At 39.5% G+C, this 22,966-nt stretch overlaps 4 protein-coding genes across 4 annotated transcripts; 1 reads left to right on the forward strand and 3 right to left on the reverse strand.

Annotated features, from left to right (window-relative positions):
* Nucleotides 1-6,545: 6,545 nt before the first annotated feature.
* On the reverse strand, nucleotides 6,546-7,682 carry LOC112190525 (stem 28 kDa glycoprotein). The gene is made up of 3 exons (XM_024329959.2): nucleotides 7,267-7,682; nucleotides 6,950-7,159; nucleotides 6,546-6,806 (listed from the first exon to the last, which is right to left on the reverse strand). The coding sequence occupies exons 1-3, from the start codon at nucleotides 7,662-7,664 to the stop codon at nucleotides 6,629-6,631; spliced, it is 786 nt and encodes a 261-aa protein (XP_024185727.1). The 5' UTR covers nucleotides 7,665-7,682; the 3' UTR covers nucleotides 6,546-6,628.
* Nucleotides 7,683-10,374: 2,692 nt separating this feature from the next.
* LOC112187426 (30S ribosomal protein S9, mitochondrial) lies at nucleotides 10,375-13,418 on the forward strand. The gene is made up of 4 exons (XM_024326200.2): nucleotides 10,375-10,988; nucleotides 11,314-11,754; nucleotides 12,902-12,982; nucleotides 13,113-13,418. The coding sequence occupies exons 1-4, from the start codon at nucleotides 10,493-10,495 to the stop codon at nucleotides 13,202-13,204; spliced, it is 1,110 nt and encodes a 369-aa protein (XP_024181968.1). The 5' UTR covers nucleotides 10,375-10,492; the 3' UTR covers nucleotides 13,205-13,418.
* A 121-nt stretch (nucleotides 13,419-13,539) lies between these two features.
* LOC112187425 (pentatricopeptide repeat-containing protein At1g51965, mitochondrial) lies at nucleotides 13,540-16,001 on the reverse strand. The gene is made up of 2 exons (XM_024326198.2): nucleotides 15,146-16,001; nucleotides 13,540-15,074 (listed from the first exon to the last, which is right to left on the reverse strand). The coding sequence occupies exons 1-2, from the start codon at nucleotides 15,896-15,898 to the stop codon at nucleotides 13,869-13,871; spliced, it is 1,959 nt and encodes a 652-aa protein (XP_024181966.1). The 5' UTR covers nucleotides 15,899-16,001; the 3' UTR covers nucleotides 13,540-13,868.
* A 1,273-nt stretch (nucleotides 16,002-17,274) lies between these two features.
* On the reverse strand, nucleotides 17,275-22,363 carry LOC112188710 (mitochondrial-processing peptidase subunit alpha). Its single transcript, XM_024327886.2, has 13 exons — nucleotides 22,202-22,363; nucleotides 21,418-21,648; nucleotides 20,993-21,289; nucleotides 20,402-20,569; nucleotides 20,116-20,283; nucleotides 19,896-19,979; nucleotides 19,638-19,704; nucleotides 18,876-18,973; nucleotides 18,434-18,506; nucleotides 18,274-18,344; nucleotides 18,019-18,068; nucleotides 17,721-17,833; nucleotides 17,275-17,618 (listed from the first exon to the last, which is right to left on the reverse strand). The coding sequence occupies exons 1-13, from the start codon at nucleotides 22,238-22,240 to the stop codon at nucleotides 17,566-17,568; spliced, it is 1,512 nt and encodes a 503-aa protein (XP_024183654.1). The 5' UTR covers nucleotides 22,241-22,363; the 3' UTR covers nucleotides 17,275-17,565.
* Nucleotides 22,364-22,966: the final 603 nt, after the last annotated feature.

Raw genomic sequence — 22,966 nt, forward strand, 5'->3', positions numbered from 1 at the left:
TCATGATTTTTACAATGTTGGAATTATAATTTACTAACAGGTTATAACTCACTGACAATCTTCTTCTATTCATCATTTTGTAAATGATTTAGCTTAGTGCTCTCTTTGAGTATTTTACTTCATTTTGTTAGGTTTTGGTTCCTGTCTCCCTCTTTTTTATTATTTTTTTTATTAATAAAATAAAAATAGATGGACGGACAGTGAGCTCCCGGTTGAGATGGCCCACTTTCTTTTGGGATTGTGGGTGAGTGTAAATCACTCCAAATCAATTGTCGCATATGAACTAATATCACATAATCCTCTATTTAATTTATAAAAATAAAAAAATTACATCCGATGCAGCTCTTCCATAATAACAAGTTTGGTAATGCCCAGTTCTGTGCAAAATCTAAGCCATAGCTTCCGTAACCAATTCACTGAATCTGGCTGTAACCAATGCACTGAATCTGGCTGTGACAGAGACGGCCATCGCACCCAAAAGGTCACCAAACTTTCTCACTAGTGCTCCCAAACTTACCTTTCCATGGCCCATAATCCAAATCACAGGCTCCATCGGAATTTATTTTCACCCACTCACTTGGAGGTGGCCTCCATACAATCTGCTTAATTCTCTTGATTAACTCCACTATCATCTCTCCTTTCTTGCCTCTTAGACCATGTATGTAAATAATGGCCATACCACTCATGCATGTACTCGTTTGACAATAGTTTTTTTTTTTTTTGACAAATTTGACAATTGTATTTGGATCCCCACGTTGCTTCCCATGTATCCCATTATTTCTTTCACGCCATAGCCACCAAGCAAACACAGCAAACAATTCTAATTCCCTTTCCCTACTACTGGCAGCTATACGTGGAACAAATCAATAAATCTTGGCTCCATCCAAGTTGTGCAAACTAGTTTTAACCATGTCTGTTTCCACACATTCTAAGTTTCAGGGCATTAATTCCCAAAGACGATGCAGCACCGTCTGACAAGCACAACCACATCTCTCACAATTCCCATTAGAACTGATTATCCATCCCAACAAACACTCATTGCAAGGTAAGAAAGCATGGCAAGCTCTCCAGAGAAAGAGCTTGACCTTGTTAGGAAGTTTAAGATTCCAAAGGATACTCCAAACATTGCTGGAATTCAAAGCATCTTCCCCACCACTACTGCCATTCCCAAATTCCCTATTTAAAACCTCCATTCCCAGCCAATATCGTACTCAGTACTTAGCTGTTTAGCAGCTAAATAAAATCAATATCCGCCATTATCATTTGAATCGATAATATGCATAGAAAGACAAATAAAACAAGAGAAATTTAAATCTATAAGAAAAACGCAAACTACATCTTTAATAGGAAATTAACCTACATGCAACTGAAAAGAAATTAATAAGCAATAGAAAATTAAGCAAGCATAGGACTTAAAAAAATATATGTGGTTAGAGTCAAAGACGATTATATAGCTTTGAGAGCATACAATATAAATTAGAGCTAATAAGAATCAACCACATCTAATATTAACATAAATTTTAGTTAATAATGTGCTTTCGGTTCGGTTCATTTTTTTAAATACTAACCGAAATTCTCACCGCAAGTATTGGTTCAGGTTCAGTTCGGTCAATTAATTTGTTTTCAGGTTCAAAAAGTCCACCCATGCTAGGAACCACTCAATGTCACTGATTTATACATATGTTTCTGTTAATTCCAAAAGCCCTTATACATTTGTATTATACTTCTAGATGTTTGTAATGGAAACACCATAATAAGGACTCATTTTCACCGTCATACCTTTCCCTTGCTCTTCTCTAATTAACTAATCTTAAATATTCATGTTTGATCAATCCTCTATAATATATCTACTTATATGAAATGTGAATGGAAAAACCTAAATTCACTATTTTATTAACATTAAAAAGAAATGAAAAATTTCAGTTTACTACCCTGTGGTTTGCACTCAACATCATGTCAGTCCCTACCCTTTCAATTTGATCAGCAACATCCCTGTACTTTCAATTTCGATCAGCTGTGTCTAAATTTTACTGTGCCGTCCAATTTAAACGTTTACTTTGACGGAGGGGCCCATTTAAAGGGCTAAATTTGTCATTGCATACAATTTTCCAAAAAAAAAAACCAAAAAAAAAATCTAATCGAAGGACCAATACCCAATCCCAATCCCAATCCCAACCCATCTCCAATTCCACTCTCTCCGATCTCCAAACCCTCTTCGCCACCAAGTCCCTCTCCCTCTCCAATCTGGTCCGCTCGATTGCCGCCGCCATGAATTCCGGCCAGGCCCATTTCACCCTCTCCGCCCCATCGCATCAGTCGCCCTCATTCTCCACTCCTGTCCTCTTCTTCCTCTTCTTCTTCATCGCAATCTCTTCATCCTCCTCCTCATCATCTATAATGGCCTCCATACCTGATTGCTTCACGACAAACATCTTGAGCTCGCAGTCTCTTCATCGGGCCGCACTGCTGCCGAGCCCGACCTGCCTACTCCTCCACTTGCACACCTAGCACCGTCACGAGCCCGAACTATAGCTCGGACCTCCGACCCAAACTTGTCCTCGTGTTCAATCTCACCACTTCGCCTTTTCCGGAGAGCTGCGACTGCGACGAAGATCGCTGCGATATGGCCGGAGGAGCCATGACCGATCCAAATTGAGGTCAGGTCCGGCTATGGTACTTTATACTCATTTGGAGATCTAAAACGAAGAACAAAAATTTGGTCACTGAGACCTGTGTTCTGCTCAACGGCGGCAAGAAGAAGCTCTATGATTTGGCAAATTGGGTTTCTGGAAAATTGGGTAATTGCCAAATGAATTGGCATTGCTTTTGCTGGAGTCTTCACTACTGCTTCCCATGAAGCATCTAACGTTTTTGGGGGACAGAAGATTCATGCTCTTGTAATCAAAGCAGTGAGCTTTTTTGATGTGTTTGTTGGGAGTTCTTTACTTGATATGTACTGCAAAATAGGTCTTATGGGGGATGCACGTAAGGTGTTTGATAGAATGCCTGAGAGGAATTCGGTTTCGTGGGCTACTATAATTTCTGGGTATGCAATGCAACGTGTCACGGGCCGACTTTACACGCAGCGGAATTAGCCCGTGCGGCGCCAAGGTTCCACTGACCCGAGGCCAGCCTACTTCCTTACTTCCTTGATACTCCATTTTTCTTTTTCTTTCTGTGTGCTTCTCTTGTCAACTCGTCCCTTTCAACATCATCCCCTTACTCGTTGGGGTTTACCAACGAAAGCTACTCACACATGAGTCTCACATCTTGTGACTAATCGATCGCTTCCTTGTGTCTAGCTTGTCTCCCAAGACACTCGCCCAACCGATAGGCTTTCATGTCATCCCGGCTTGAGTCAGCCCATTACTGACCCGCGTGCATCCCGCACGTCGATAGTAAGTAGCATGACCGTGTACCGAGACTAAGTTGGCATTCACACTTCTTCCTTGAGTCATTCCTTAGCAGCTCGCACACCTTCCTCACTTCGTGGGCATCTCTCGCACCACACATCCAACTTCAAGACAACACATGTCTTGCATGTTTCACCTCGTAGGCATCACTTATGCGACCCACTCGGTCTTCAGCTCAAGGGCAACCCATGCCCACGTACTTTGGCCTTGTGCGCATCGTCCACGCACCATACTTGACAGCACGTGTCCGCTTACTTCATCTTGTGCATCCACGGCACAATCCTATGAACTCATAGGCAACACATGTTTTCTTCCTGCACCTCATGAGCACCACTAGTGCAACTCACTCGGCTCCTGGACACCGCCTGCCGTCGTATCTTGCCTCGTGAGTATCCTTTGTACAACCCACTTGGCTCTTAGGCAACACATGCCCTCATACTTCGCCTCATGGACATCACCTAGATAGCCCATTCGGCTCAGGGGTAACACTTGCCTGTATACTCAACCCTTGAGTACCAGCCATCGAGGCCATGTGGCCTGTCCCATCTCACAAGGCTACCATGTTCTCTTCTTAATGACTGTCATGGCTCCAAGGCATAATCTAGCCCATAGGCCAATCCCCCAAGATAGCATACCGTCTTGCTTGTTGGCACGCCACTTGAGTGAGCAACTCATCGTTGATGCTCCTCTAAATCTTACTTCAATCTAGCACGGGGTCGCCCCTCCCGTGCTTGCTGGCATCACCTTGCTTTGGGCAAGGTCGAACCCTAACACATGCCCACATCGCTTGCTCCGTGGCCAATGAGCACCACGAGGTCCCGACATATCTTCTGTAAGCCCACATGTTTGTCTAACGCCGATGGCATAAGGATCGCCCTCATACGAACCTCGACCCCGACGTCGACCCGCAATATCAGCCTTTCGGCCAATACTGTCCACGAGACTTCCTGACTCGTGGAAACATATGCCGCCCCTTTCTGACGACATATGCCCGGTCTCCTAGGCCCCCACGGGTGCCCAGGAGAAGCTCACTTAGCGCCCCATGAAGGCCAGCGCCGGGGGTGGTGGAGAGCTTGACACCATGCCTCCCCCTATAGAGCATATCTGGCTTACATGAAACATTTGGGAGGAAACATCAAAATAGCCGAGGAGACTAATTGTCCATAACTAATTCACAGAAAATCCAAATGACATGCCGTCAAGTGCGTTGAACTCTTTTCGACGTCCCGGACATTTTTCGTGTTTTGAGTTTTTCCAAATTCCAAGCCGAAGTACCTCGAACCCGAACTTCCACTTAATTACGACAATGCCACTCATCCTCACTTTAGCTTCAAGCTCGCCCTTGGGCTTCCAAGGCTCGCCCCCGCTCGGCATTTCCCTCACAAAGTGTCACGATAGCACTACTCTTAAGTGCGGCTCGTGACACAACGCTTGGCTGGAGATGCGTTGGAGCTTCTCGGGTTGATGCGTAGAGGTGAGGAGAGTGAGGGAGAGAATGAGTTTATTTTGACTAGTGTTGTGAGTGCCTTAGCTGTACGTTCCTGAGTTTGTTGATACGGGGAAGCAAGACTTGAGGCGAGGGCAAGGTGTTGATCTGAGGGTCGAGGGAGAGGATGTGGGTGGAGATGGAGATTGAGGAATGGGGTTTTTGATTACTTTTTTTTGTTTTTTTGTTTTTTTGTTTTTGGAAAATTGTGTGAAATGATAAATTTAGCCCTTTAAGTGGGCTCCTCCGTCAAAGTAAACGTTCAAATTGGACGATACAGTAAAATTTGAACACGATTGATCGAAATTGAAAGTACAAGGATGTTGCTGATCAAATTGAAATGGGAGGGACGGATATGATGTTGAGTACAATACACTAGTAAACTGAAATTTTTCCAAAAAGAAATCATAATGAAAGTGGAGCTCCCATAAAAAAGTGATTCTTTGTTTTCTTCAAAATATAGATTACAGACGGGAGGTTGTGATCATATGTTGATTTCTTTTGCAGTTTTTGTTTTACAGACAATAGGGACAAGTATGTCGGCACCTTGTATCACTATTACTTGCTCACACGCTAAATATGAACATGTTACCCATTTGACCCTAGAGAATACCAATTTGACCTTAGTTCGGTGAGTGGGAACTAGGTAAGATCAGACTAAGGAGCATAAAACGACAATATATAATAAACACGAGAAAAAGCATAACCTAGAGTAGAGTTGAAATGTAAAAGAAACCAACATGGTAGAAGCTTTGTTTGATCCCAACAAAAAACCTAAGAGAAAATATTGCGAGAAAACACTAAAAACTACCAAATTAGCTAGTGGCTGCAATTTACATCTTTAACAATGAAGACTATGTTAATCAAATACACTGCAGGGTACAAAGCCTCGACCCAGGGATAATGGGGTATATACTAATCAATGAATAAAGAGACACTTCCAAAAGCTGATGATTTTTGGTTCTACCACACCATTTTGCTGTGGAGAGTGAGAACAAGAGGTCTGATGGATGATGCCATGGGGCACAGAAAAATTTTTACGGAGAAAATTTTTGGCAGAGAACTTCTAGGACTTCTTTATTAACTGCATGCAATTCCCAAATTCTGAAAATTCTATGATCCTAGTCTATTCACATTCTGCAATATCCAAATACTTAATTTCCTTTGATGTACCCAAAAGTGAAAGAAAATTGGAGGTGGGTTTAGTATGTCTTTTCTCTATTCAAGATCAATTTGAGACAAAGAAACAATTGAATTCTTACGGTAATCTTAGAGACAAGCTATAATACTTTGATGTTTATTATATATTCATTTTAAACTTGAACAAAATTTACAATTTATATGAATCAAAATTACAACATACATTAATTAAGAACAAAGTTATCATATTCATTTACACTATTTACATATAATTGAAACAAAATTACAATATTGACAATGAATTTGTTCAAAAACTTGTAATAAGGCCGTGGTGTATTGCCATTAATATAACTAACATTATACAAAATAGGACTCATAGTATCACTTTGACAACAAATTTGTTGCCGCATTTGTAAATGTTTGTATTGCATACATGATGTATGTATTATAGAATTTTCTATGATGTTAATCAACGTCCAACGAAGGTGTATCAATTAGCACACTGGAAATGTTTTATTTGCACACTGAAGCTGAACATATTCCAAACTTTTGGCATTGATACAAGTTTATCAAAAATCAAATGAAAAATTCAACTAATGTAATACATTGGATCCGGCACCTTGAAGGTCCGGTTGCCAGCATTTGTCCCCAAGAGATCAGTCCATTGATCGCCCATGTTCCCAATTATTCTGTATCCTTTCTTCTCAAGCTTCTCTCTCTCAGATGACTTATAAAAGAGTGATGTCTTACCTGCATAAGATGAATCTCTGCAATCCAAAAAATTATAATGTCGGTCATTACAATGTAAGCACAACAAAAGAAGAACAATACAACCTCAAAGGCTTTTGCTACGAGTGATTTTGTCAAGGCCATCGGGAAAATAGATAAACCTCAAATTTGCGATGCTTACTTTAGTATAGCCGTTTCCCAAGTGTGATATCCAACATTTTTTAGATTGGTTTCTGTGGCCTTTCTATAAGATTCTGGTCTTCCTGTTAAGAATGCAACCTTAATTCCAAGAGCCAATAATTTCTTGTACAACTTAAGACTCTCAGGTAAGGCTGGGGCTGTGCTTTTCGAGACCCATTCGTTGAATAAAATGGGATTAAATACCTCCACCCTGAAATTTCAAAGATTTGGTTATAAGATGAAACAATCGTACGAGAAGACATCCTGCAATAGAAGAGTCAAAGATATCAAATGATATGATGTGCCTATTATCCTTACCCGAATCCATGGCGAGCATAATAAGGTAGGTTGGAGAGAGTAGTCTCATCTACGTCAAAGACCCACAAGTTCTTGCCATCATTGGTAAGATTCAGGCTCTTAGCGTAGAGATGCGCCTCATAAATAACAGCTTCCGAGTCTTTTCTGTACTGGTGGCCAAGCATGTAGTGCCCTACATAGCCTTCACAAGCCGCTGGAATAGTCTTCCACCCAATAATATTGTGGGTTTCGACGCCGAGTCTCCAGCTCAGGCACGAAACGCCGGGGACGTGGCTCCCATGGGAACCGGTTTTTGGCCGGAGGAGATGAATCTGGTGGGATACAGCACCGTCTGAAGCTTGGTTTGTTGCCACCAGTGTGGCTAGGAAGAAGAGTGGTAGTACCGGGAATGTTTTCATGATGCAGACAAAGAGAGAAAGTTTATGCTTTCTGGAAGGATAAGTGATTTTGATTCAAAAGATGGCCTGAATAAATAGAATGTGATTAATCTAAGAAAAGTGATTAGCATGCATAAACACTGATTAATTAATAAATGTTAAATTATAGATTGAAATAAGCACGAGCAGGATTGTTACTAAAGTTGTTGATTGGTATAATGCTTTTCTGTAAAGGGCAATCATATAGTGCCTCAATGAGATCTAAAATTTATCGCCTCAAATTCTAGATGTCATGTCATGCAAGCAAATACAAAATTTATTTTCAATTCCACATAATAAATCGTACCACATCATACTATTACAACACCAACTTTACCCTTTTATATTTCCTTCTAGATGTTAATGGGTGAATCAATTACCTTAATGAATTAAATTAGGTGATGAAAAAAAAGTAGCTATTTTTTTTTTTTTTGAAAGGAAGACGACAAACTATATTAAGTGAAAATTGAGGATTACATGGAGTGATGCATAGAACATCAAAAGAAAGCAATAAAACATAACAAGATGCACAGACGCATCTGTAATGAAGAAAAAACAATAAAGCATAATTAGATACACAATCGCATGGAGAATAAAAGGTAACCAGGTAACCATGTGACTTGATGCCGTAAGGCATTGCTGCACTGCATATGTCACTGAAGCAGTGTAAATAGAAGTGTAACCGTAACTGTAACCGATGATATGACCACCTAGGAAAGTAGCTATTAATTATGTATCAATTTAAGAGATATGTATACAAATTCTTTGACAAATTCCTATAATTTTTCTTTCCAAATAGCGTCAATATAGTCAAGAAATAGGCATTAACTTTTCTTTCCAAATATTGATTAATTTCATCCAAAAAAATAGCATTAATAAATTGAATGTGGAAAATACGTATGTCTAAATTAAGAGGTAAGAAAAAATTACACACATTAATTGTCATCTACAATCTAAATATAAGGGAAAAAAAAAACAAAAAATTATAAACTCAAATATAATGTGTAAACCCTAGCTACATAAAGAGAGAGAAAATAAACAAAAGAATACATATAATCATATGAATATGTATTTTTCACATTATATTTTAAAAATTTACAGGAACTCAACAAATGTTGAATTCATATACATGTGTTATGCAAATCTATTGATTGAGTGTATGTGCAAATCTATTAACTGAATTACATGAATTTTTTTTTATTCTTGATTGGAAAAAAAAATTGTTGTTTAAATCTAACTATCTAAGTATGAGTGTAATGAAAAGAAAAAATGAAAGGAAAGAAAAAACCAAAATAATTTTTGTTTAGAAGAAAGCCAAAATAAGTTAGATTCATTAGATTTTGGAATGATAAGATGATATTTTTCTCAAACATTACATATCATGATTTTACAAATAGATGATGTGTATAAATGGCATGGTATGACACCTAAAATTGAGGCCACAAATCATTTTCCTTCTGTAAACTAATGGATAGTTGGTATATGTTTTTGGACCTACATTGAAAAAAACAAAAAAGACAAAGCATGCATGGTGTGCAATCACGCATGGATTGAGTAAATTTTAGATTTTTTACTCATTACTTTCAATTTAATGCATAAATCACATTTTGCAGCCATAATACTCTTAGATATATCAACCGGTTTGGACGCGCGTTAAGTTCGTGAACTTTGAATGTTTTTAGCATCATACTGATTGACAAAATAGTCACTATTTCTGATTTGCCTAAATTAGCTTGATTGGACGAAAGTTTATATCCTTTATCAATGTAGTTAGTTGAATTCTTTGTTTAGAGTACGTAACCATGCATTTATGCAATTAGTTTGGGTCTACATACTAACTAAAGTACAGGTCGAAGTATTTTGGATGAACTACTCTTCTTCTGCATTCATGATGAGACTCTTGATCCCATGTATGGTGGCAGAACCGAATCCAATGCATAAGAACATATGGAAACGAAATTTTGAAAGAACACTTGAAGAATAAATATAAAAGCCATCATTGATAAAAGTTAGCAAAAGATTGGAGGAGCCCAGGTGATGAGGATGAAAAAGGGGACCCTAGCGCACGCCACAGAATAAAAAAGATTGCGTGAAAAATGGAGGACTACTTATATGTTATATGATGTAGCTGATCTGGATTTCGATATATTATACATACATGATTCATTGACAAGATTTCCCAAACCCTAACTTGTTTGATCTCCCATGGTGTAGCTGAACAAGTGAAGATAGTGTAGCATAACGATCTTTAGATATGAGAAATACGAAGCTGCTTGAGTTAATTATTCAAATGCCCCCTATAGAATAAAAATTATTCATCTTCTTAGATAACTATGTCCATTTAAGAAGGGTTCTCCCACATATACACCGCATGCCTGCCACTCAAATTGATGCTAATCAGTATGTCAAATTACCATTCGACAATTAACAATGTAAACTCGATACGTTTTCATTGGATGAGCAAAAACCTTATGAGCTTAAAGTAGGGAGTTCAAATTTTATGTTGGAGTTTAACTTAATATTCCGATCAGTTAGCCGTGAAAGGGACACAGTGGTGCCACTTTCAGCAAAAGAATTTCCATTAGAGACTTTATCTCGGATGGGCTAGCCCAAGAAGCAATGGACTGTATCTTTCTCTGTTGGGCTGGACTTTGTGGTCTAGCCCAAAACCGTCTACAGCTTCCCTCCGGCGCATCGCCGCTTTCTGGGTTGGAGTTTCAGTGCTCATCTTCACTCTTAAACCCTGAAAACAAATTCAAAACAAACCATTTTTGAACCCCCAACATTTCTTCTTCTTCTTCACAACCACCATGCTCTCTCGTCTCCTCCCCAAACCCTCACATTTCTCTCTCCTAACCCGAATCTCCACAAAATTCCACCCATGTCCCCACCCCCAATTCCCCTCCCCTCTCCAAAACCCTACCTTCACCACCTTCCTCCCTAGGTTCTTCTCCGCCGGCGGCGACGGCAACAACGGCCAATCCCCGCCCGACGTCTGGAACCTTTCCAAGGAAACCGATGAGAACTTCGACCCTCTGTTCGGCGAAAGCTCCGGTGACGTCTCCGGGATAGCCGAGGCTGATTCGTGGACCAAATCGACGGGCGGCGATGAGTGGGAGACGGTGCCGGGGTTTAGGCCCTGGAGCTTGGGAGGAGAGGAAGATAAGGGCGACGATTTGTTCCAAGTCGGCGATGGCGTTCAAACTAGGACTAGTGTGGAGAGTGATCAGGAGGATGAGGGTAAGAGGATAGAGGAGGCTAAGAGGCTTGAGAAAGAGGAGAAGGAGCTCACTGCTGTTCTTAAAGGTAACTCCTTTTGATGTTCTAGTTTGCAGTTTTAGACTATAAGTTTGGTAAAGAATGGACTAGTGTATAGATTTATAGGAAGACTAGTTTACTGTACTATTGGAATGATATGGGGATTGAGCAAATTGTGTGTTTTGCTTGTGAAATCTTGTTGGAAGAGACTTGAATAATGCTAGTTGAGGAGTCTGTAAGTTCAGAAAAGCAATGAACTTGCCGTTTTTCTTGTGTTTTAACTAAACCAGTGATGTTCTCAGTGGACTTTGATGGGGCAACCTGAGTGATTTATATCCTTAATCCTGATACTGGTTCAATATGATAATTGCAGGTCCAAATCGTGCATTTGGTGACCTTGTTGCAGCATCTGGAATCACAGATGAAATGCTTGACAGTTTGATTGCATTGAAGGATTTTCGAGGGATAAAGGGATTACCTCCACTACATGAAATAGAAGACATTCGCTATCGGAAAAACACAAGTAAATCTTCAAGAGCTGATATAGAGCGCCAGAAACAGGAGGAAGTTGCCAAAGCAAGAGTGAGACTAGTGGACGACAAGGGAAGAGCTTATGGAACAGGAAGAAGGAAATGCAGTATAGCCCGTGTCTGGATTCAACCTGGTGATGGTAATTTCGTCATCAACGATAAACAGTTTGATGTCTATTTTCCAATGCTTGATCATCGTGCTGCTATCCTTCGACCGTTCTCTGAGACAAAAACTTTGGGCCTTTGGGACATCAATTGCACCGTTCAAGGGGGTGGTCTCTCAGGTAAATCAAAGACCTACGCATCTTATTACGACTTATATGTTATATGGTGTTGTTTGAGACCTCTTTCAACTAGTGTTTCCCTATTTTATCCTTGAACTTGCCGCTTATTATATTATATGCTGATATAAATCAAATGTTTCTTTTTGCAAATAGGGTTCAACAATTAATTCTGACCAGCATTTGATAAAGAAAAATCATAATTTCCCTCTCATGATAACTGGACTAGATGTGTATCAGAGACTGTAGTAGATGCATATCAGAGTCTTGCAGTCTTGCAGCCTCTTGTATTTGCTAATAATAAACTTATCATTATTTCAGATAAACTAACTATTAGTAGGTACTTCTTCTTTTTTTTAAAACAAGTTTTTGATATAAATGTTCTGCAGAAGTATTTGGGTTTAGAACAAGTGGTGAGGGAGGGTGGGAATTGAGTTAGGATTAGATACTGTTTGATCTCCTCCAATTCCAATATAACCAAATCTTGAATGTGTGTGTGTGTTATAACAGTTTTATTTGGAGAGAATCATGACAACTTGAGGGATGTGAGTCCTTCCTCTTGACATGTGTCAGTCCTCCTCCTTTGACATATTTGTTTGGGAAGGTCAACTGGCATCTGGGTATTTGTAGGAGTCTGGAAATAATGTCTGCTAGTCTATATTTGTATGTATATGAAACTTGATACTATGATCATCTTGCATGCCGACTGTTAGTGTTGAAGTCAGAGAGACCAGCGACATCTGGGTTGCAGGAGGATCCTGCTCACCTCATAGCAGGAATTTTTCCTCTGCACAAATTCCATGTTACTCAATATATTAACGATTCTAAATTATCATATAATATTAGAATCTTTTAGGGTCAAATATCTTCTAGAATAGACGCAGCATTTTGCAGGAAACCTTGGAAGGCAAAGAAACAGCCAATATATGGTGGCATGGTTACAAACAAATTGGTTCTCATATAAAGATTGTTTAATTGTTTTAGTTGTCCATGTTGCATCTTTTCAATATATGAGTTGGATACAAAGATATTGCAACAACCTGTTACAAATTGTTCTTCTTCACACTAAAACTTTTTTCTGATAAAAAAAAAAAAAAAAAAAAAAGTGTTCAAGCACTCAAGTGTTCTTCTGTAAACATGTTTCGTCCAGGTCAAGTTGGAGCAATACGATTAGGAGTTAGCAGGGCCTTGCAAAATTGGGAACCGGACTTGCGTCCAACACTCAAAGCTTGTAAGATAGCTCCCCTTCTTTTGTCTGTTTGTTATTCTTGATTTGCTCTTCCATACTATTGTCAAATGAACTTCTGATCCACATGTTCTACAAATCCCTTCTTGCTTAACCAGTTCAATTGTTTTTGCAGCTGGTTTCTTGACTAGGGACTCACGTGCTGTGGAAAGGAAAAAACCAGGAAAAGCAAAAGCAAGGAAGAGCTTCCAATGGGTCAAGCGTTGATCAGTTGTTGTGAGCTTGAGTTTGTGCACGACCGGTTTTGTTTGGAACTTCAATTGTGATTTACCGCAATAACTTGTTGAAATTCAGTCATATGGCCTCAATTGGCATTGATAGAGGTGTAGCTTGTAATAGACAGCAGTCTTAGAAGAATTATGAAAAGTAACATTGGTCATTGAGTTATTCAATTTTGAAGCAAATGTCTCTTGGTTTTTGATTCGGTCGTACTTCCATTTGATGTTGTACAATAGAAGCTCCGATACACGTTTCCTTGCGCTAGTTCTTTACTAGTTCATTTGAGAAACATTCATCCGAGATACTGATATTTCTTTACTAGAGTTTATCTTCACCCTCATTGTGTTTGTGCTCCGTTTCCTGATAGTTCTTTACTGGTTCCAAGGGTTGAGCTTTGCGACAGCTGAAAAGGAAGTTGCATTGAAGCACAATCCATCTCGCTTTTCTTAAAACTGCAATGACTCAGTCTTTTAATAACCACAGACAATCAATTAAACGTATTTTTGTTACAACAGTATAAGCAAGTTTCTCAAGAACCCCAGTAGCGGCCACATGTTAGGCAGCAATTGAAAAATGGCTCCAAAGAAGCAAAGAATGCAAAATTGGGTTCGACCACAACCTCCTCTGGCTGTACAAAAAAAACACACCTTCATCACCTTATAGGGCTGACAACCCAACCTGTGATAGGACTCTGCCTACGGACTCTGAATTTCCTATGAGAACCACTTTGCAGTCGTTCAAGCACTGAATATGTAATCCAATCCGGCGTCAAACCCTGCTGCTTCAGTTTTGCATACAAATCCACTGCCTCGGCGGTCCTCCCACACCTCTCAAGACAATCAAGCAAGATGTTGTAGGTGACAATGTTTGGACAGCAGCCTTGAGCAAGCATGTCATCGAACAACCTGCACGCCATGTCAACCCTATCTGTCTTGCCAAAGCACTCGATTAGAGTGCTGTAGGTGACAACATCAGGGCTGAACCCTTTCTCCTGCATCTCCTTGAACCTCATGTGGGCTTCATCCACATCACCATTCTTCCCAAGGCAATTGATCAATGAATTGTAAGATACGATATCAGGTTTACAATCACTGTTCTCAAGCTGTTCGAATATTGTCATCGCCTCATCAACCTTCCCAGCCCTACCAAAGCTGGAAATCAGAATGTTGTAGGTAAATAGATCCGGTTCAGGGCCATCATGTTTCATCTTTTCATACACTTCATGAAGATTTGATATTTGCTTCAACCTCCCAAGCGCGGCCAACACTGTGTTATACATCATAGTGTCAGTGGATACCCCTTTCTCATGAATGTTACTCAACATATCAACGGCCTCCGCGGTTTTACCTGCAGAACACAAACTCTCTAACATCGACATGTACGCATCCCGATCCCCCTTGTCATGGAATTTCCACATGTTGCAGAACAGCCGGTGGGCTTCATCATCATGACCCAATTTGCTCAACGTCTTAACAAGATACGCGTATATAGACTTAGTCACATATCTCTTCGACATCTCCACCACCTCATCCAACCTTCCAAGCTGCCCTTGCACAACCAAAAGATTCAAAATCACACTGTAAGTAAACTCATTCGGCCTACAATCAGCTTCCACCATTTTCGCAAACACAAGGACCGCCTTATCAACCATGTTGCTCCTAGCAAGAGCCTGAATGACGGTATTATAAACAATCAAATTCAAATTGCAACCTTTGTTCAACAATTCCCGAAAAAACGCCACACACTCATCCCCTTTACCCAATTTCCCACTCATTCTGATCATGATTGTGTATGTAAACTCATCCGGCTCGCAATCCTTCCTCTTCATATCTTCAAACACCTTGTGTGCCTGCTCAACCTGTCAAATCACTAATCAGATCATCAGAACCCTAACAAAACCACTACAAAAACCCCGAAAATTCGGCAAACCTTTTCGTCTTTGGCAAGTGCATGCAGCAGCATATTGTAAGAGTAAATGTCCAATTTGTGACCATGGCGACGCATTTCCATGTAGGACTGGAAGGCCTTGGTGGAATTGTAGGATCGCAAGAAGGCCTGAACTAGACATTTGTATGTGTAGGAGGTCATGCTGAGGCTCCATTTCTTCACCAGGCCCATGGTGGTTTCCAGGTCGTCGGTGTTGCCGAAGAGGCCGATGAGGAGATTGACGGTGGAGATGTTGCCGCGTATGTTGGAGCGGTGCATGTCGGAGACGATCGAGCGGGCGAGGTCGAAGCGGGCGGGGGCGGCGGACTTGGAGAGGATGAGGAGGAGGCGGTTGCAGCTGAAGGCGTCGTGTTGGAATTTGGGGGAAAGGGAGGGGCAGAATCGGAAGAATTTTAAGGCGAGGTCGGGGTCGTTTAGGGACTTGAGGATCTCGGAGGCTTCGGCGGGGGTGAGGGAGAGGGAGAGGGAGGAGAGGTAGTCGGAGAGGTCGAGGAAGGGGTCCGACGTGGCGGAGCGGGATTGGTGGAGGATGATTTGGGTGGCTTTGCAGACGAGGTCGCGGCGGGGGAGAGTGTAGCCGCGGATGTCGGTGGGGAGGGGAGGTGGTGGGGTCACCTCGACGGAGAGGGTGCGGCCGGTTGGGGACGTTGAGGTTACTTTGGCGGTGTATTTTGTGGCGTAGTGGCGGCGCGTGGGGATTGCCAGAACCAGTCTCAGGTGGCGGCGGTGTCTCATGGTGGTGGTTACTGTCAGTGCATGGGTTGTGGACTGGTGAAGTGTTTTGCTCAGATAGCCATGGTTGGGTCAAGTGAATATGGTGTTTGGGGAGCAAAAATATAGCCATGATGGTTGAATTAATTTAAAGAATCTTCCAAAATTATTTTCGTAAATAAAATTCAATTTTCACAGACAAGTCCCTCTTATCTTAAATAATACAGTATAAATAAAAAATGTTACAAACGTTTAAGGAAGATAAATCATAAATGTAAAAACATAATTGATTTAAAATTATATAATCATCTGAATCATTAATCATTAGTAATGTTAGTCCCTCCGGCGATCACCTAAAACTATTTAAGGATAAGAAAAAATTTTCAATATACGGGAGGTGCAAGTGAATCAGTAAATTTAGCAGATCTCAGTTGTTGATATTTATAGACAATATTTTTTAATAATAAAAATATATACTTTTAAGTTATTCAATTGTTTATTTATGTTAGTGCAAGTGCACTAAATCCTCTCTTCAAGATAAATGTCACAAGTCAAAAGCGTAACTCAAGGTGAACATTAGACATCAAAAGCCTAACTATAAGATGCACTATTCGTTGAACGAGAAGCATGTGCAATCGAAGTTTGAGGCAATGCACTGGACAAAACTTGAATATCATCAACTAATTTTACCCAGATTTGGGGCAACAAGAAGCACTCTGGGTGATATCTGGCACAATAAGAAGACAGACACTGTCGGTAACAGATCCCAACTACAAGGTTAAGGTCACTTTGGTTGAAGAAATATTTGTGACCATAGGACTGAGAGCCAAACAAAGACCAGAATCAAACTGCACGGCTGAAACTGTATATAAGACCCATGCTGAACAACACGAACCAAAATTTCCGCATTTGAAACCAAAATCTGGTTCACTTGAGGATCTTACAGGTCCTTTTGTTTTTGGATATTGGTCTATTCATATAAGTCACTTGAAAATCATCCCGACCTCTTCTAAGACATAGGCCCCTTCAATAATAATCACACGCAAGACGGAATTAGAAAATCTGTTGGGACACCCAAATCATAAATCTCCCAATTGCAACCAATGCCTAATTAGCTCCAACAAGAAATTCCTTGCTCTTTCGAGGCAATTAACTGCAAATCAAATGCGTGTGAATGACCATACATAATATTTCAAAGATAAATACATTATTACATGAAAATAAAAGAGGAACAAATGAAAATGGGATAACTCAAGATTTAATTGTAGAAGATAATAGGTCCAGTGGTATTACTACACAAAAGAAATCCCCCTTTCCCCAATATCTAAAGAAGACAAAATAATAATAACAATTGCTTAGGTTCTTGCTAGGTTAATGTATTCTAGGGTTAACCTCACCCATTATGGATTTCATTTTTATATTCATAACTCATGAGCACAAACTCACAAGTTCCAACCCCTGAAAGGTTTCGACAAATATTAAGATCAGAAACGCAAGAATCTCTCCCAGAGGGAGAAAACAAAATGAAATTGCCAGAATGAATATTGATACAGGCAATGTGGATGAAATCAACTTCCCCCTCAAAATTTTATTTCAACGAGGCCGAAAAGGCCAACAAAGTTTGGAAGTTATAAATAACCCATTTGATTCAAAAAATTACAGGCAGCAGCAAGCTCGATATGAAGATCCGCTCATTTTGCATGGAAGATTCTGTTAACTGAATCGTAGCTTGGGACATTAACAACTGCCATGATAAAGAGAAAAGACAAAAAAAAGGAACCATTATCTCACTATTCAATCAATTTCTAAAAATATCAAGGACCAGACAAGCCAATTTGAAATTTACCATTCCCATATGATGCCATTGTTAGAGGTGAAGATATAATCTGTTGGGCGGCTGTAGTAATATCTTTCAAAGTCACTCCTTCTACTGTCTTTAAGAAATCCTCCACGGGTTTCCTGCCAAAGTATAACATGTAACCTTAGCACCCATGAGAACTGCTGTACTTGAGATATTAAAAGTTCTACTCTACAATAAAAGTGCCACCTAAAGCCTAACAATTTCATACCACCAAAATAATGTAACTATTTGAGCAAGGACACATTGTATGAGGAAAGAAAAATTCCATCAAGAAATTGCCTACCTCTCGCCATATGTCAAAACTTGCCTTCCTATATCTTCTGATGCAATCATCTGCAATAAAGAGGGGGGAAAAAAACAATGTAACCCTTGAAAAAAAGTATGATAATTATACAAAAATGTCTTGTTTTTATAGTGGTATAATCAACTGGACTAGTTACACAAAGAAAACATAAGAGAACATGAAGTCAAGACATAACAAGCATAACAAGAAATAAGCTTCTGAATGGGTGTGTGGTGTGGTTCGACAGAAGCATACTCTAGATTCTAGATTCATCAAAACTGCAGCCTTTGTGGACTCTTTAGCACGTTTAAGCTCTACATCCGAAACTGCAAGCAAGAACAAAAAGAAAGCAACCAGACTAATATCAGAAATCTTCCACGGAAAAGAATGAAAAGAAGATATATGCGAAGCGAACCTTGTCCAGGTGTGGCAATTGAAAGTAACTCTTTTGCTGCTATTTCAACTGCCTGTGATGCAAACCCAGAGCCCTACATCCAAAAATAGCAAGATGTCATAATCATTTTCCAATAATAGTTAATCTAATTAAACATCTTTACCAAGCCACCTGGCAATTGTAAGCATACTATTGCATACAGCAAATTTGAAACTCCCCTCTAGACTACTTCCATGATTCTGAGCCAAATAAAAGGTTGAAATGATATTCCAACACTTTTTCCTTCTTCATAATTCATAATAGTGGCTCAATTGCTAGTTTCAACCTTTCAAAACCCCTAATTGCTCAATAGATCACAGTATAGACCTATCTCCTGTCACTCCCACATGCACAGAAACTACCCTGGCAGTATATCAAACAGAATGCAAGCCACAAAAATTGAGAACCAAAGTGAGAGTCTTACAGTGCTAGCATAAATTCCAAACAATCCAGAATCATTAAAGAGGCTGTTGAATGCAGTAAAATTTTGAATCTCCTGATGATTATTCAAGACACGGAGATCTGTTGCCAAATAAAGGTAATAATCAGTATAGAAAAATGTAACTCAATCCAAATAAACAAGAATAATCATGCATGTGATCATACATTTGTATATTTCTATAAAAGCCTTCTAACAGGGATCCCTTTTGATCAAATTCAAAAAGGATTGCAATGCTGGGCCACCTCACAATGTGGGCCTATCATCCAGGCCATCCACGTTCTAGATCTACGATTAAAACTAATCCCTCAACAAATCAGAAAAATCTGGAATTGATTCAAAACTCAATTATCATTATGACCTTATAGTGTTAGTAGGAGACACTATTCTTCTATTTATGTGATTCTAGTCAGATGACTAGATGGTGTCCAATTGGTTAATATTTTTCATAAGAAAATCCAATAGTGGGAACCTAATAAATGGATGATTTAGAAATTCAGATACTTGGATTGCATTGGTGGCCCAACATGCGATCCCTTTTGGTTCAAAAAAAAAAAAAAGAGTTCATAAAAAATTATGCCATTAAAATATTTATACAATTATACATGTACACATATATATTCTTGAAGCAGCAAGTACATCTAGCAGTTTGAGGGTTAAAACGTGCACAAAAAGCAAATACTATAATTTAAGAAACCAAGCAGTACACCTACTTAACAATAAACTAGATAACTAAGGTAGACTCACATAGCCTTGAGTGCATCCCCTTTCCAGGACCCCCGGCAGAGAAAGAGCCACCTCCTCCCATAAGCAACTGCGAAGTACAGAAACTTTATCACCACTCATATACAAATGACAGTTTTTATAATGGAATTTCAAAAATTAAACAAAAGATGATTCTACAGCCTTCTGTACAGGGATAAATGATTGCAAAGGCACAAGATTCCCGAAAGGCATGATGAAATGCATGAAATCTTTACAATATTCCAAGAATAAATGTGGCACCTGGAGAACAGTCAAAATGATAGCTTGCTTCTCTTCACGCCAACCACCAGGAACTTCAAAAGCAAGAGCAACATGTGCCTCATCCTGGCTCACGAGTAAAGTAGATGAATATCAGCAAAATTGAACAACGCATGAGAAACTTTTTTTCGTTGGATAATCAAAAGATGAGGAGCATATATAGAAATGGAGAACCAACTCTTAAATGAACAATAATGCATACCTTTGTATCACCTTGAGCACGATACTCCCCTCCAACATATTGAGATTTTGGCTCGCCAACAAGGGGCACACTTGGTAGGTCAGAGAGAAGTGGTTCTGCAATAGATAAAAGCTCCTCATGGTCAACCCCAGATGCTGCAAGAACTATCCGAGGAGCAGTATAATTCTCCTGAAATTCCAACATCAATCATATCAGTCACACAGCTCACGTGAAAGAAGGAAAGACACAGACTTTATTTAAAAACGTAAACAAGAAAGAGGTCTATGATGTATTTGAATAATCTTACAGCAACAAATTCCTCAAGGATGTTGCTATCCAATCTGTTCAGTGCGTCTTCAGAAGCCAAAAGAGGATTTCTCAAAGCTCCAGAAAAACCAGCCGAATGAATCCTCTCCAAGAGTAAGCCTTGAGGATTTTTAGAAAGGTCAGCAATTTCTGCCCGCACCTTTTCCAGCTGAATAAACATAAATTTTACCCATTAGAAAGATATAGCATGGATGAACAATTACAGAAACTCACAACAAATTGGCAAGTGCAGAGACTAACCCTATAAATGTGTTTTGAGTGAATTTGTGAACATAGAAAAAGAGTTTGGAGCAAACTTCTGTAAGAACTTATAAACTACCTTCAACTAACATGATAAAATTTGACCAAACTCAATAGCCTTCTATTATAGAACATAATCATTGGTCAAATACGTAATTATTGCTGTTCTTATTTTCAGAAATGAGAAATAGAAAAGTAAACAACTCAAACCTTCCATCAACCCAAATTTTACCTTTTAGCAAAAAATAGGCAAACCAAAACAAACTTGAATAATGAAACAGAATATTTGTCCAAAAAATCCTATAAATGGTGTATATCAGAATTCTTTTACCTCCTCATTGACCTCCCATTCCAAGAAGGCAGGATTTCTCACAGAGTCAACAAGCAATTCCACCATCTGAGGAACATAGGTTTTAAGAGCATCAAAAGTGTATCCCATTTGTTCCCTAGAGGCACTGGCTCCAATGTTACCACCAATTGCTTCCACTTCTCTAATAATGCGCAAGTGGCTCCGGTTGGTTGTACTCTTAAAGGCCAGCCTTTCTAACAAGTGTGAAGCCCCACTCGTTACTGGAGTCTCATAAATGGATCCACAATTAACATATAATCCAATGGAGGCTGCAGGACTCTGATTTACAGACAACAGATATAATAGTTAAAACCAAATGAGGAAAAAAAAAATCAAACAGGATCGAACCGTATGACAGGAGTACCTAAACAAATTTGAATAGCAACAACAAAACACTCTTTACATACCGGTGACTTTTCTGAAGCTATTCTGACACCATTGGAGAGCTTTGTAACCTTAGTCTTGCTTGGTTCCACATAATCAGGTAGTGGAGGAGGGAGGTTCACACCTGCTAATGGGGTTTCCAGACGAGGAAGAGCACTGGACTTTTCCCCAGTCAGCCAGCTAAAGATACCCCCTGAGGCTGGCTTTGTAGCAGCTGCAGTTACTGACGCATACCTGGTGGCGCCCACACGGCCCTATTGAGAGAATAAATAGTACGTCATTAAACCATCGTCGTCAGGATGTATATGATAAAGAACAGAAATGCTCTGTAATACTAACTGCCCAAAATTGCTCCATGATTAAAATTCATTTCTTCAAAAACTCGAACAATACATTGCACAACAAATTACTATAATACCCGGTAACCTATGATGCCTCCAGCAATAGGAATTAGACACATACACACTACTACATTGAATCAAACCTAGATTTGGTTTTATTACATTTCGACAATCATAAATTAGCTATCTTATTCCTCCAATCTTCCAGCAACCAAAACCAACTCCATTAAAAACAGGAAAGCAATCCTATTCCCGAAACTACAAACAAAATCTATCCATCACTAGAACGCAACAAATTCGCAGTAACTAATAAATTCCTATCCAGTAAAAGCTATATACACCAAGATGCATCAAAATGAAAATCGTTAAGAGTCAAAATCAGATCTTGCGGCCGCAAATTCAATCTCCGACGTGATTTACAGATTCTCGGAAAGAGAAGAGAAGGTGAGGGATTTGGAGGACTGACCTTAAGCGACCTGACTCGCGAAGCTGCAGTTCTGTACATGGTGATGGAAGATTGAAGCCCTAGAAAGTCAGTCTGTGTTGTTTGGTTGAAGCTTTGAGCTTTTACGAGAGAGAGAGAGAGAGGCAGCTGCGGAAATAAGAGAGAGAGAGTTGCGATCGAGTATAGGACACTTGGACTTGCCCACGCAAATACTGGGCTTCCCTTATGCGATGACTTTGTAAATTTTTGGAGTTGGGCTTTTGATAGCCCAAGATGAGGATATTGGTCAAGTCCTTTAAGCTGACCTCGACAAACAGTCCAATATATGAAAATTGGTGTTCTTTTTCTCGTGACAAAGTGAGGCCTAAGGCAAGCGTTAGAGAGGCTTTCCTTCAACAAAAAACAAAAAACAAAAAAAACCTAGAAGGTAACAATGTCGACAAAAACATGCAAGAAGATAAATTTTCATTTGAACATCACTCTTCTTGCCTTTTGGGATGCAAAAATGTTGATTAAGTTAGTGTATTTAAACTTTTTGAACAATTTTCTTTCAATAGATAACATGGCTAGTCCATTCAATTTTTCTTGTAACATGGTTGATCGTAAATATAATTTTATTAGTTTCAATTTTGAAAACCTTCTTTCAACAAAAGCAACTGTCACATGAATAGTTAATAATATTTTATAACCAATCATGGTATTTGAGAAACAATCACATCTTTGAACAAAGTGAAGAACTTCAATTGGTGTTTCTACTTTTCGATCTGAATCTTTGTTTAGCATTTC

Source organism: Rosa chinensis, chromosome 2 (genome assembly GCF_002994745.2).
Source record: "Rosa chinensis cultivar Old Blush chromosome 2, RchiOBHm-V2, whole genome shotgun sequence".
Taxonomy (NCBI): domain Eukaryota; kingdom Viridiplantae; phylum Streptophyta; class Magnoliopsida; order Rosales; family Rosaceae; genus Rosa; species Rosa chinensis.